General features: G+C 33.2%; 1 protein-coding gene across 2 annotated transcripts; it reads left to right on the plus strand.

The window, feature by feature from the left end:
- Positions 1-755: 755 nt before the first annotated feature.
- On the plus strand, positions 756-13,110 carry LOC148620003 (uncharacterized). Of its 2 annotated transcripts, none has more exons than XM_088580481.1 (6): positions 756-874; positions 1,870-2,169; positions 7,941-8,231; positions 8,915-8,965; positions 10,979-11,069; positions 11,346-13,110. In XM_088580481.1, exons 3-6 carry the CDS (start codon positions 8,174-8,176, stop codon positions 12,211-12,213), a joined length of 1,068 nt encoding a protein of 355 aa, XP_088436607.1. In that variant the 5' UTR covers positions 756-874; positions 1,870-2,169; positions 7,941-8,173; the 3' UTR covers positions 12,214-13,110. The 2 variants fall into 2 exon arrangements, with proteins under 2 accessions (XP_088436607.1, XP_088436608.1); XM_088580482.1 differs by lacking the exon at positions 756-874 and adding an exon at positions 974-1,361.
- The last annotated feature ends 2,099 nt before the right edge of the window (positions 13,111-15,209 follow it).

Genomic DNA, 15,209 nt, shown 5'->3' on the forward strand with positions numbered 1-15,209 from the left:
TATTTCGAAACTATGCAATAGCTAAAGCCCTTATGTGTTAAATGGTTGTTCCGTGCAGGAAATCATCATAAGAAATTTAAATGATGATGCACTAGAAAGATGGTGTCAATTCAAAACTAATTTTCCGAAAACGTTTGATAATGTAGAGAGACCTAGTGACAAGTTCTGCTTATAAGTCTACAAACTGTAGCATCAAAACAGTTTCTTTGGTTGTAATGTTTGGATGATTTAGATACTAGATGACTAGATGTTTTTCTTCTTAAGAATTTGTTCTTGCCGATTTCGCGTTCGTGTCAAACGAAGGAATTTGTCAGAATTTTTTATTATATCTTACTAATACATTTATCTTATTTTACTTTGATATTTTATCAAGGCATAGATGCAATTTGCATTGGAAGTGACACATTTGGCATGCTTCTTGTAAACAGAAACTTACAAATTTCTACAAGAACAAACTACACCGACGCAACTTATTACAATGAAAAAAAAACTCCGATTGTCGGTGTAAACAAAATGCGTTTGTATTTCTCTGACAGTCGAAATCAATAATTATAATTTTAGATAATTACTCATGCATCGCATTTTACAGACTGCTTTAAGTGGGTGTCCTAAAATCATACCATGTACTGCGTAATATATTTAAATGAATTAATACAGGAAATTAGTTACCATATATTTGAACGTGAAAATGTGAATAATGTCACGATTTAACTATGATCCATTTAAATTTCAATTGAATTTCAGTCATGCGACGCTGATAGTATCGTATGGGGTTTCACTTCCCGTTTGCTTTAGTTAAGAACGTAGAAAAAAGAAATGTTGTTTATATATTTGTTGGGATTATCTTATCTTACAATTCAGTCTGAATCATTAGGTATGTTCATATTTCTCGTGTGCGTTGAACCTGCTCATTACATGTATGAACAAAGAGTGAACCATATTGTGTAAATTTCGTTTGAGTTTAGTTGTATTTTTCTTTTTTTATCGTTTTTAAGTGAAATTATGTGTTTACATCGTCAAAGTTATTCAAATTAATTAGGTTAACACAGGTACAATATTTCTTGGGGCGGAGTTATATTTAAGTGCAAACGTCAAACCATAACTACAGTGATCTTTATTTTTATTTGTACCAAATATTTATCAAGTTTAGTTTTTAATTATTTGTCTTTCAATAATTTGTTTAACCCAACGGTATTTCCCTTTATATCAGGGACTCGTTGATAAAATACCCTTTAATGACGACTGTCGACTTCTGTATGTTTATTATTCCCTGAACATAATACATTAATTCAAACATTCCGACTAAATATTCAAAGAGACGTTGTTTTACAAGAGAATCAGGCATAATATCAGAGCAACAGGTACACTATTGATATCTAATTTGTCAAAGGCATGTTCAGTGGTCTGACAAATGCTAATTTTTTAATGTTGTTTTAGGCTCATACGGTAATAGACAATACTTTTTTATTGAATTGAACACAGTCACATTAAATGGTACAGTTATTATGAATGATGTGGTAAAACTTGCACTTTGTGAACGTTAAGAGTTTGATTACCTTCGGGTTATAAATTACTGGTTTCAGTCATAAAGTAAAAACATTCGAAAATGTTCAACCTTTTTTGCATGTATCTGAAGTAAGTAAATTACTTTAATCTATAAGTATGTTCTTCGCCTTACATATCTTTAGAGTATATTGCACTGCACCATATACACATGTACCTGTTTAACTGATTGCATCATTACAAAAGATATATTTTCTGCATAATGCTAAAAGGCGACCTACATATTCAAGTATCGTTCAATGAATATATAATACAGATAAATGATAGTTGTGACATTATAATTATATAACGTAGTTTTATTTTCAGTTTTTCGACAGAAACGGTTAAAACATGATAACAGTGATTATACTAGCTTTTCCTTGAATATATCATGTGATGATAATAATGATATTGACATCAATGATGTAGAAATCTGGGCCCCTGTGATTGACAGTCACAATTGCAACGAAAGCAAAAAAATGTGCAATTTGGCAGAACCCATGAAATCCGATATAAAGAAAAATTGCAATGGCGCTACATCCTGCGAGCGCAACGTAGATATTGACGCAGACTGCTCTGAACATCATAAATTAGCATTTTATAGTGCTAGTTACCTTAGTAATAAAGGTAAGTGATGGTATACTGGTATAGATCTTCAAATGTACAAAATACTCCGACAAGGAAATACGTGAAATTTAAATTCTACGGAACCGTGGATTTCACAGTGTTAGTTGAAAAAAAGAGCAACAGCTTGTTTGATGAAAGGAAGCAGAACAGTAAATAAGTAATTCATAATCTTTATTGCTTATTACCACAAACATATGATACAGAATGCTCTTATTTGTGAAATAAAAAAGAAAAACAAAACAAAAACAAAAACAAAAACAAAAAAACAAAAAAATGTTCCTTGGGTAGAATTTTCTCCTGTTCATGTATGAATATTTTTAATCACTACTTAAGAAACGATTTAAGTTACCAGTCGTATTAATTATAATCATTGAAGTGGCAAGAGTATAACCATGGCTTAAAAAAACTTATTTGTGATGCGCCTCCTTTTTCTATAATTGATGTCTCGACCGATTTGAATATTCGTGATCAATACTCTGCACCTGCAGATTATGAGCCATTCATGGTTGAGGCTAATTGTATAATTCTATACTACCAATTACCTAAACAATTATCATATACCATTGTAAAAGTTACAATAAAATGCTTAAGCTTTTGTGGTAACTTCGCGAAACGGATGTGGTCTGATATGGTTTGAATTCAAACATGTGGCTTGTATTGTTTATTTGAATGATCACTTTCATTCTTCGTGTTTCTTTGAAAACTGCAGCATTCATAGCTGTATTATCCGCAATCCATTTTCACTTTTACACTCCAATCTTGCAACATATTCAAATACTACACCTTAGTTCAAATTAATTCGATGTCATGATATTCTTGTATTTTGCCACTTTATATGAAAACATAGTTCTTGTCTTAAATATCTACAGTCAAACTGCGCAGTGTCGAACTTGGAAGAGTCGAATTTTCGGATAACTTGAACTAATAGGTTCAAATTCCCAGCAAAACTCCCCTTACTCCAAAACAATTTTATCTTGGATGACTCGAACTCGGATGAATCGAAATCAGTCCCTTCGATAGGACTTGGAGGTTATTTGGTCCTGAAATCAACTAAGTACTCGGAAAACTGATTGCTTTATTTCAAATCATGATCGGAGTATGTTTTACAACGATTAGCGTGGCTTATAAAAGTATTTGTTGACATTCTTTATGGCTTGATATAGCGCGTGTAGTGAAAAGAAAGGAACTTTGTTTATCACACGTTGGAATTCACGCTAACGGTGATATCGATGTTGAAAAGTATAGAAAATACAGATGAATTGTAATGATTCATATATCTGAATATCTAATTAAACATCAAACAGACGATAGTAGTTAAGTGTATTTCAACGACTTCATTCGTTTTGCTAATGATTCTGAAATTTTATCGCAGTAGAGCACTATGTTTGACGAATCTGTCGATTGTGAGTCGTGAAAAGCAGTATGTAAAGAACTTATGACGTTTATAAAGAATAAAAAGGAAATTTTCCTTAAATATTCGGTGTCGTTCAGTATTTAAAACAATACGCAAAAATATCTTCCAATATGAAACGCAAGTCTTCACGAAGAACCCTTAAAGTGAAGAACATATACAAACACAGCAAATGATGTAGATGCAGAAACAATCATGGCCCAAACTATTTCCGGGGTATACTCGACCTCGGATGACTCGGATCTCGGATAACTCGAAGATTTTTGCCCGGTTCCTTCGACTTCGACTTAACGAGTTTCGACAGTATTCAACTATATAATAATTGAAAAAAAAACGTATAATTCATAACAAAGAAGATTACTTGGTAATTGTATACATGTATACAAAAATAAGTTATTGATCTTTCTAGGTAAATGATATGTCACACTGAAATCTTTATAAGGAATCAATATGTCAAAAAGAAGCGTATATCAGTTTTATGCGACTCGGAAAGCGCATTGTAATTAAAAAATCTCAAATTTTGACCTCTCTGATTATTCATAGTTTACACTTTCGTTTTTTGTTTTCTTTTTATCTATTCTGTTTAATCCAGGACAACCACAATTGTGCTTTTGTGGATAGTTTTATTTTATTTTTTATCCTTTACATGTTATAAATCACTGATAACCAGAGAAAAATATAATGATTATTCATCTAATAAGAAAATTAAATATTCCACATGTATGTAATAATAATATGATTGTAAGCTTTGTTTATGAGGAGCGGAGCTATCTGTACTCAATTGCTTTTAACTTTAATAAATGTTTTGTACTGCAAAACACCTCCTCAAGATCACATTGCAATTGGAATGCTCTTGTTACTTTCATGTTTGATTTTAGTTACTTTATGTTCTTTGTTGTGTATGTCTAATTTTCATGTCTGGTCTCTGTTCCTGGATTACATTCTTTTGATTACCACTATAACCGTGGTTCCTTTGATCACTCTTTCACACCACTGGGTCGATACCTCTGCTAATGGATTTAGTCCCTGAGGGTATCATCAACCCAGTAATACATTTTGTTTTAAATTAATGGTTTTAACAAGAGGAATGAAAGAAAAACTGGCCCGGACGTCGCCCAGTATAAAAAGGTCCGAACCTGACAGCAGATCGGACACACTGTTGTCTTGTAAGAATGTGGTGTCCCCAGATCGGAATCTTAGCACGCTCACATCTGGTTTGGAAAGTGCCCCGACCAACTCAACAAAAAGTACCCAATCACACGTTCAGTCTGCAGACCATCAAGTCCAGTACAAAAATTCTGACTATTTCAAAATTATTAAATCATGTTCCATCACTTTAAATGACATATTTAACTACAGCGATGACAAACCACATTGTACCATATCAAAATGTGGTATTAAAAATTGCAAAACATTCAACATTCTTATAACCGACTCTTAATTCTCCAGTTGACATACAAACAAAACATTCCATACAAGAAGTCGTGATTCCTTGAGTTGCAAATCAACAAACTTAATATATGGATTAGAATGCAACTTATGTGGTTAAGTATATGTCGGAGAAACACAAGAATGATTAAACAAAACAATGTACGGTCATCATTCGAGAGTTAACACTACCGACAGTTTATCAACACTTTAATCAACAAGATCATTCAATCCTTTCTATGAAAGTTCGTATTTTAGAAACAAATTACCATTCTACAAACAGTCCCGTTCTAAGTAAAAATTATCGTGGGGAAAGAGGGGAGTACTGGATACGCAGACTAGGTACTGCAATACCTTACGGATGCAATGACAATATCAAAAGTATAGGAAGCCATTCAAGCCAATATAACAATAGAATATATGTAATAAACTTATTTGACAAAAATCCAAGACCGTAAGGAGTCATGGCCAATACGTCACCTAAGTTTCATGATGCCTCCATAGGTGGTCTCCTTTCTTTCATATAAAAACCTCTTGGACTTCATCACATTTGAACCAAACTTTATTCTATACCTCTCACTCTACCACACTTCCTTTACAAAACAACTCTTGAAACTCCTGTTTCTGATCCCACCTGATCATTATGCAGACTTGTTGCCATCATTTTGGATATTGGTTTCCACAGACTCTTTAAACCAGTCAAGATGAAGAAAAACGATCATTTCTTCCACTACCGTTTGTCTATAAAGGTATATATGCAATTAATTTGGCCAACATCCTCCATCACAAAAACGTTACCAACAAAATTCCACCATATTTCAAAGACAAATCCATACCAATTATTTCATATTCCTATACTTCACCCATTGCATCCCAAATTTTAGATTATAAAAGGCTATTGCGAAACCTCGAGATTGAGGACTTCAAGTCTAAACCACCTGACTGTTCTTCCAAATATTCTCCATTCAAATTTGGTCATCCTGGTCATGTCGTTACGGGATATTTAACGATCATCGAAAACGAATCTATGCGTAATATCATTTCTAAAGGTCTCAAGTACTGTGAATCTCGGTCCATAAATTGGAATTACAACTTTAAAGTTCTTGTGGAATCCCGCGGAGGACCATGCTTGAATATTGATAAAACGAGAACAAGGAGATATTTATTCTCTGTCAGAATGGTTAAAGGCCGTGAGGTCTTTAATTTTGAAACGAATGAAAGATTTAAGTTGGTCAATGAGTGCTAAGGCTACATTAGTTTTCAAAGACCAAAACAACATTGTTTTTATCTGCAAACCGTTTTACATCCATGTTTATTATCAGAGGTAGACGTAGAAAATAATAGCAGTGATAAGACCTATACTGCTGCCACACTCTCCAAAGAAGAGATTGTGGAAAAACATAAATCTGTGCTATCCCCTTTTGGTCTCTCTACCAAGCACGATGATTGTGATTTACCGTCTATGTACATGATTCCTTAACTCCACAAGAATCCATACAAACAACGTTTCATAGCTGGATCTGCAAAATGTACCAGCAAACCTCAGTTTTAAAATCCCGACTTATAAGCATTATACATCGTTGTTTTTCAGAAAAAAGATGGTACACTTAGATACATATATATACTTCTTGGTAGAGATTCCTCATACTTTGTAAGAAATAATTCCAAATATACAGAGGAAAATGTTTACAAAATGAAAATTTGCCCAGTGTGGTGGACGTGTTTTTCAAGGACGCTTACCCTACCGGTGCACCTTGTACATGCTCCCAGTTTTTAGTGGAGTCCGAGTTGCTCATTTACTTTTACTACTTTGTATGTATGATTTTAGTAACTTTATGTTCTTTGTTGTGTATGTCTGTTTTCCATGTCTGGTCTTTGTCCCTCGATTGCATTCTTTTGATTACTGCTATAACCTTGGTTCCCTTGATTACTCTTTCAACAAACGGTTGGCATTCCAATGGGAACAAAATGTGCTCCTTTACTTGCTGTCTTATTTCTTTACTCTTATGGGGCTGATGATAATCTGATCCGAAAGAAAGAATCTCGTCTAGCTAGATCCTTTAGTCTCAGTTTCCGCTATATATATATAGCGCATTATCTTTAAACAATCCTAATTTCGGGAATTTGATACATCGCATCTACCCCAACGAAGTTGAGATAAATGATACTACAAACACGGTGAAGTCAGCCTCATATCTTGACCTACTTTTAGAAATCGATGGTAAAGGGAAACTATTGACCAAACTTTACGACAAACGTGATGACTTTTCATTCCGAATTGTCAACTTTCCTTTCATATGTGGCAACATCCCTACAGCACCCGCGTATATTCATATCACAACTCATTCGTTATGCCAGAGCTTGCCGAAACCGTGGAGACCTTTTGTATCGCGCTAGAACTCCAACAAGTAGGCTTCAGGAACAGGATTATGTTGCTATATGATTGAAGTCATCACTACAGAAGTTTTATGGTCGTCATCATGAACTCGTGGATCGTTAAAATGTATCAATCTGCACCATGAAAACTGATTTATTCAACAACGTGTCATAGTTTCTATTCCTCGTTTGTTTACCCCTGACTTGACTTATGAGCAACTAGGCGGGTCGTTTTATGAAGGCAGAGGACGCTTACCCTATAGTGCACCTGGTTCATGCTCCAAGATTTAAGTGGAGTCCGAGTTGCTCATTTGCTTTTGTTACTTTGTATGTATAATTTTAGTTACGTTATGTCTTTTTTGTTGTGTATGTCTGTTTTCCATGTCATGTCCCTGGATTACATTCTTTTGATTACCGCTATAACCTTGGTTCCCTTGATTACTCTAAAACCCTGTTAGGAAGACATAATTAAACTGACTGAAGAAAATAAATACACAAACACATTTTTTTCTCTGCGCACATCTGTTTTTAATTGAAGATTATTTTCAATATTTAGGTACTAATATTACAATCACAAAATGCCACCTGATCAACCAGTCGATGGAGCTATGTAAGAAAATGGATGGTCCGTCCGAAGTAAATCTGAATTTTTATCCCAAGAACGTCCAATTATGTCGCAAAGAGAAACAAATTAGCACATCAAATATTATTGAACAACAGAAAAGTGCCTCTTGCACTGGTGGAGATAAACATATTACCTGAAACGATTCGGGTGCACTTAAGGAGATAATGCATGAATGCCTGACGATTCTGCAGACCATTAAAGTGTTTTACTCATGTATAAAAGGTATCAGAGTTGTTTGTATGATTATATATTTTGGTTCATAATATGCTCTTTTGTAACAATCGCTATTTCTATTTTTGTAGAAAAATGTCTAGTTAAATAGTCTGGATTTCGGCACTGGATTATTAAAGGGAACCAGATTGCTAAATGTTTATCTATGTATGATATATTTTAGCTCCAGTGAAAATTGTTTTCATAAAACACAGAAAAAATTAACTTGATTGCACTAATATGGTGTTCTATGTCATGATTTGATTTTGCAAGACTTTCAGAAATATCTGCAAAATGAAACAAAATAGATGTTAGGTAAAAGCTGGAGACAAATGAAATGTGTATTTTGTATCAATGATTTAGCGTTGACTTGACAAGGCAGTTGCTTTATATTGATTGTGAGACAAATAACTAATCTCTGTTATCGAAATTTATTTTATTCTTAAAACTGAAAACAAATAGGTGCTTGATTGATAAAACAATACTAAAAAAGGGCGACAAACACATTAAGTCAGATAGGAATTAAGAAAAAAAATCACAAATTTGTTGCTGAACACTTCAAAGCGCGCACTATGTTTCATGCCCTATTTAATTTTTTGTTGTTTATATTTTTATTGAACCTTAATGTTTTAATAAAAATGTCCCATAGCCTGATCAATAGTCTGTAATAAACTATTACACTGCGGCCTTTGCAGAATCTACCGGAAAAGCAACAACAACAGAAAGAAAAGGGAGTACAACTGGAGGTAAATGTAATAAAAACACATTTTAAAGAGTTATCAACGTTACCAAGATTGCTGAAACAAAGAATGTAATCCAGTGACAAAGACCAGACATGGAAAACAGACATACACAACAAAGAACATCAAGTACTAAAAATAAAACATACACAGTAAATAAGCAACTCGGACTCCACTAAAAACTGGGAGCATAAACCAGGTGCACCGGTACGGTATGCGTCCTATGCTTTTCTAGAAACACCAGCTCATGACACGTTAAATAAATCATTTTTCATGGTGCAGAGGGATACACCGTAACGATCCACGAGTTCATGATAACAACCATAACACTTCTGTAGTGATGGCTTCAATTTTGTAGCAACATAATCCTGTTCCAGAAGCCTAATTGTAAGAAAGTTAAAATTGTAGCCTTGTTTCAAATCCAGTAACTACTTTTTATCGAGCAACTTAATGTAGTCAAAATACTTTCTAAGGACAATAGTAAGGCATTGCAATTTTTGTTTTATTTTCTTCGAATTAGTGAGATATAAAAGAAGCTAAAATACTTAAAATTTAACCAAAAAGGATGAACTCATGAATAACGAGTTCTTGATGAAAACTCGACCATTTCTGATAAATCGCTGTGCATTTTTAGTTTTCATTACATTCAGTATTTGTGACGGCTTTAAAAATGTCATCATTACAGGTTCGTAACGAAAATATTACATGTATTAATAAATAACTAATAATGCACAATAGTAATATAATAAACACAGTGGGTAACATAGCAAACAGAAAACGCATGATTTGATGAATTACATGTACAATAAACTAGAAAACAATATTTGATCATAAGTTTGACAATTGAAACTTAACATTTGGTGTCCTTATTACGGTTTTTTTTAGGAATTGGGTATGGTGATATATGGATATAATTAAATCTATTTTTCCTTCAACATTGACTAAAAACGGCAGAGTATATAACAATTTTCGTATAAGATATCAAATGAAATATTTCTGGTTTGTCAAAATGTGCCTATTTGCTGTCACCGAGTAGCTACATCCTGAAAATTGTTTTTTAAATAGCACAAAGATCAATGAGAAATCAAGTAATTCAGGATTCGAACATCAAGTCAAAATAATATTATTCGAGGACAACGACCAGACAATGAAAATAGACAGAAACAACAAAGGTCATGGAAAAACCAACATAACTCGCACAGGAATATAAACGAGCAACGCGGATTCCACTAAATAAATGGGAACAATATAAGTTGCATCAGTAGTGTGAGCTTCTTCTGCTTTTCAAGAAACTTATGCGGAGTTGCCTATAAAATATCACGTCCAATATAGTTGTGTATCCAATTTGATATTTACAGTTGATCGTTCTTACAAACATTTTCCATGGAATACCGACTTTGCGCAGCACTAACAGCATCGTCACTCTCCTTTATAAGAGCGGATAATTGCTAAGCCGGAGGCGATGTCTCTGCGGGTCATCTGCTTTTTCAAAATGATCTTGACCATAGGGCCAATTAAACCCAAACCAAACCATTTTATAACATATGCAGAATCGGTGTAACATGTATTTCAATAACAATTTTGACCTGAAACACGAATTCAACTTATCAACATAGGCAATCCATCATTCTATATTTTACTATGATACCTTGAAAAAAGAGACAAATATTATTAGAAATTAAATCCTCCTCCTCGTCTAACATAACAAAAAGTAAATAGATAAAAATATTCACCAAAACGAAAAAATATGTGATCCCTGTTAATGTAAGGAATACAAAGATATCTTTTATTTCAAGGAAAAAAAATAGAAAAATTAAAAGCTCCATATCTTTGTAAGAATATCATCAAGCTTTTTAATTTGCCCTTTTGGTTGAGCTAAATTAATCTTAAAACCAACGCAATGAAAAGCTATATACTTTGTGGTCTAATACCAATATATCACCTTTATTAATTAATTGAAATATACTTTTACATTGTACAATTTTTGTCAAGTTTAATCATTCAAATATTGGTTTTTAGATTATTATGGACCTATCATAAGTGGCTTGGTTGGAGGTGTGTCGATAACTGCATTAGGCATCATCATAATTATAGTTATCCGTCGAAAGAGGTAAAATTAGCTTCGGATGGTAAATACACGTATACATAATTTTGCACATAAATATCAAAAGGTGCAGACCACATAATTTTCCAAACCATTTGACAATAACAATTATCTTCGTCCGTAAAGTAGTTGTTCATTTGAGATACCATTAGAGAGGATCGTCAATTCTAGATATGTTTGATTACATTTCATTTCAATGTTTTATCCGTGCATATAGTTCTGTTGTGATTCAAACATGCCATAACATATTAAACATTTGTTAATTTCGTTATTTAATTTTAGATCGGTCTTAGAAAAAGAAAAGCAAAAGACAGATGACAAGCCACCTATTCACGAGAACGGATTAAGTGATTTTACTGTTTGTAATAATGAAGCTTACTCTGAAAGCAAAGGTTCAAGACCTAATGAAAATGAGACGGAGAACTGTTACCAAGAGATACCTGATAGTTTATTGACTATAAATGGCATTTCTACGAATAATCCCCAGGACTGTTCTGAAACCAATGGGTATTGTCTAGCTAAACCAATAATTATGGCAGATGAACAAAATTGGAAACCAAACCATTCTGATGATAAAAATATTGAACCCCCGAACGAAATCCCGCTAGATTACAACAACACAAACGACAACTATATCGAACTTTCTTCTGAACCATTCAACCACACATATTTTGAAGTAGGTATTGAATCCGACAGCAACCATTACGGTAATAGAAGTAGTGACACATATGACACGGCGCAAAATCAAGCTCGACCAAGAGAGATAAAAGCAGACAATTCTAATCACAACTACAATCGAGTGAGCGGAACATATGATACGTCACACCATCAAACTCAACCTAATCGGACGAATCAAGACAGCGATGTTAATCTATATGACCTCAGAATCAGTGGGACGTATGATAATTCAAGATCAAAAGCTATTCCTAATGCGCGAGAAAGGGAAAGTGATGTCAATTCTTATGATTTCAGAAAAAGTGGCACATACGACACTTCTCAAAATGTTGTGGGAGATCGTATAAAATATGTAGATGATTCCGCAAATGCTTACGACCATTTCTTCGGACAAAAAGATGAAGGAGACTATGACCACGTTAATAAGTGTCGTGATAATATAGTAAAAGATGCCAATATATACGGAGATAACTAAAACATAACTGATGATTACATGTAGATGAAAATATAACTTATTTAATAACTAATCGGTCTGCACTTATCAAACTTCAAGAAGGATGAAATAAATACGAAATACTTACAATTTGGTAGAAATTAGATCCAGTCAATATTTTTTTTCAAAAAGTGACTTGTACAGATGACATAGTTCGGGATTACACTAAATATCTTCTTTTCCATAAAGATTATATTATTTGTAAATTGTATTCTAAAACGAATGTCTAAGACCAACCTTAAAATACGGAAAAGTATCTTCTCTCATCTTGCAAACTATTACAAAAGTATATAATTTCACCGAGCAAATGGTGTTTGAAATGATGCAAAACAATTATTGAAATTATTCAGAAAGTCTTTTGGCACAAACATATATAGGATAAATTTTTTAAAAAAATGAAATAATAGTATAAATCATCTTTCAAAGGGAAAATAATTGGCTGGAAAACGCTCTATAGAAATTTCAGATTTTATTGTATGCATAAAGTGTGATGAGCCATACATTTACTTTTGAATTATGAAACAATGTAAAATAAGTGACCTATTTTACAAGTAACTTTGCGAAACTGTAAACATTCCCTACAATTTTCTTTTATGCTTAAAAATCGCCAAATTTAGGCTCAGTTTTGTTTGACGACCTGTGTTCGTTCAAGGTCATTTTTTGAGAAAAATAGGAAAATCTTTTTACTAGAAGTAATCTGTATGATCTATATTAAGATCAAATACACATTGTCCAACTATAGTGATTGATAGTAGGAAAATAAAAAAAGACGCCTTATTTCTGTGCGAGGAAGTCTGTAGGTGAAAGCAAAATAAACGATTTTCAAATGAAATATAGGTGTCCAAATTCAACCACAATATAAATGTGTAAATGATAAAATGAGTTGTCTTTCTTATACCAAATATAGAATATTTCAATGCGATATACATTTCGCAGGCATGCCTTAAATATTGGACCTTTACTAGAGCAGATTCACTTGCTAGTGCATGTTGGAGAATAGGGAAAAATAATCCTGTTCAAAACAGTCTTAAGTGAAGTAGAAATCAGAGGTTTTTTTCTGTATCAAAATTAAATAGACAAAGATGATGTACACAACAATTGACGTAACAAATATCAAGCATTATATCTCAATCAATCAGCTTGATTGTTATATATGTAATTTTAACCATTTCAAATATATCAAACGTTTTCAGTTTATCTTATATTTGAATTAACATGTACATTTTTGTGTATAAAAATGCAAAGTTATAACACTTAATATTTCTCAAAATAAACATGGTATATTTCGAGAGAAAAAAAATTAGTTGATTAAGCCTATGGTCGAGCCCAGTAGTCTTAGTAAACAACATGGATGGAACAGTCCCAATCAGAAAGTACTTGCAAAAAAAAAAAAAAGAAAGAAAGGAAGATAAAGGAATACCTCGAGGAACACCTATAGGATAATAAAAAGGAATGTAGAGTAACGACTAAGAAACAAAAGGACAAAATATTTGGAAGAGTAATCAAGGGAACCAAGGCTGTAATCAAAAGAATGTAATACAAGGACAAAGACCAGACATAGAAAACAGACATACACAACAAAGAACATAAAGTAACTAAAAATCATACATTCAAAGTAACAAAACAAATAAGCAACTCGGACTCCACTAAAATCTGGGAGCATGGACCAGGTGAACTCAAGAATGACTACTTTCTGCAGGGATTGGAACCAATACAACTGAGAAACCAACAATTAGGAGATCAAAACATAGGACCTCTTTTGATTTCATTTGAAGAACAAAAAAAGAAGACCAACATTGTAAACGATTCCAAAAGGAAGCTCACTATTCAAAACATTATAACTCAGGAATATTATTTAGGAAATTTGAGGCTGAAGATGGAGAAAATTGTAGGATAAAAATTTAACTACCTGACACAAAGAAAAATGAAGTAATGAAACATTTTCATGACTTACCTAGAGCCGTGCACTTAGGAGTGGATAAAACTTTAGAAAAAATCAAAATATCTTTCTATAGACCAAAAATGAGGGAATTTGTTCGGGAATATTGTCGGTCTTGCGACAAGTTCTTCAGTAGAAAGCCTAAAAGGCATAAAAAAGAGCACCCTTTTGATCTTATGCCAGCGGTGGACTAATAGAAATGGACAGGCAACAAATATGTTTTGGTAATTTCTGATCTCTCCACAAAGTGAACTGAAGCCATTGCACTTCCTGATAAGGAATCCAAAACCACTTCCACTGCTTTCATGGACAGATTCCTAACAAAATTTGAGACTCAAATACATATACATACAGACCAAAAAAGAAATTTCCAATCGGATATCTGTTCAATACTAGATATTGATAAATCAAAGACTTCAAGATTTAGACCACAATCTAATGGTGGAGTAGAAAAATTCAGCAACATTTTAGCCATTATGTTGACAATGTAATGCAAGAAAAATCAGGATCAATGGGATTGAAATCTTCTGCAGATCATGAAGGCTTATCTATCACGTTTCTGTTCAAGTTCCAACAGAAAGGACACCTAATTGTTTAGTGTTTCGTCTCCCTCTGCAAGCCGTCATATAAAAATCCACAAAGGATACCTATTCTCTGGACATGCTCAGCATTACATCAGTCAGCTGAAAAACATATTGGAGCAAAGTTATCAAGTTGTTAGGAAATCACCGAATCAAGCTGCTTCTTACCAAAAGGAGATAAGATTTAAAGTTAAGAAAAATTCTTTAAAACAGGACAAGCAGAATGAATCTATGACCGAGTAGGAAAATTGAGTAATTCCCAAAACTGACTTCAAAATAGAAAAAAAAATCTTACATTGTAGGGAAAAAGATAGAAGATGTTACATACAAAAGGACAGAAAAGCAACAATCATCATTTTACCATATAGATCGTATTGCTTTGTACAGCGAGAGAAACTTACCGACATAGGCAATGCGATTTACAGAGGCTTTTACAAAGGAGCAAAATTCCTGAAGAG

Source organism: Perna viridis, chromosome 4, assembly GCF_037379345.1.
Source record: "Perna viridis isolate PV_CMFRI_1.1 ecotype Kerala chromosome 4, ASM3737934v1, whole genome shotgun sequence".
NCBI lineage: Eukaryota > Metazoa > Mollusca > Bivalvia > Mytilida > Mytilidae > Perna > Perna viridis.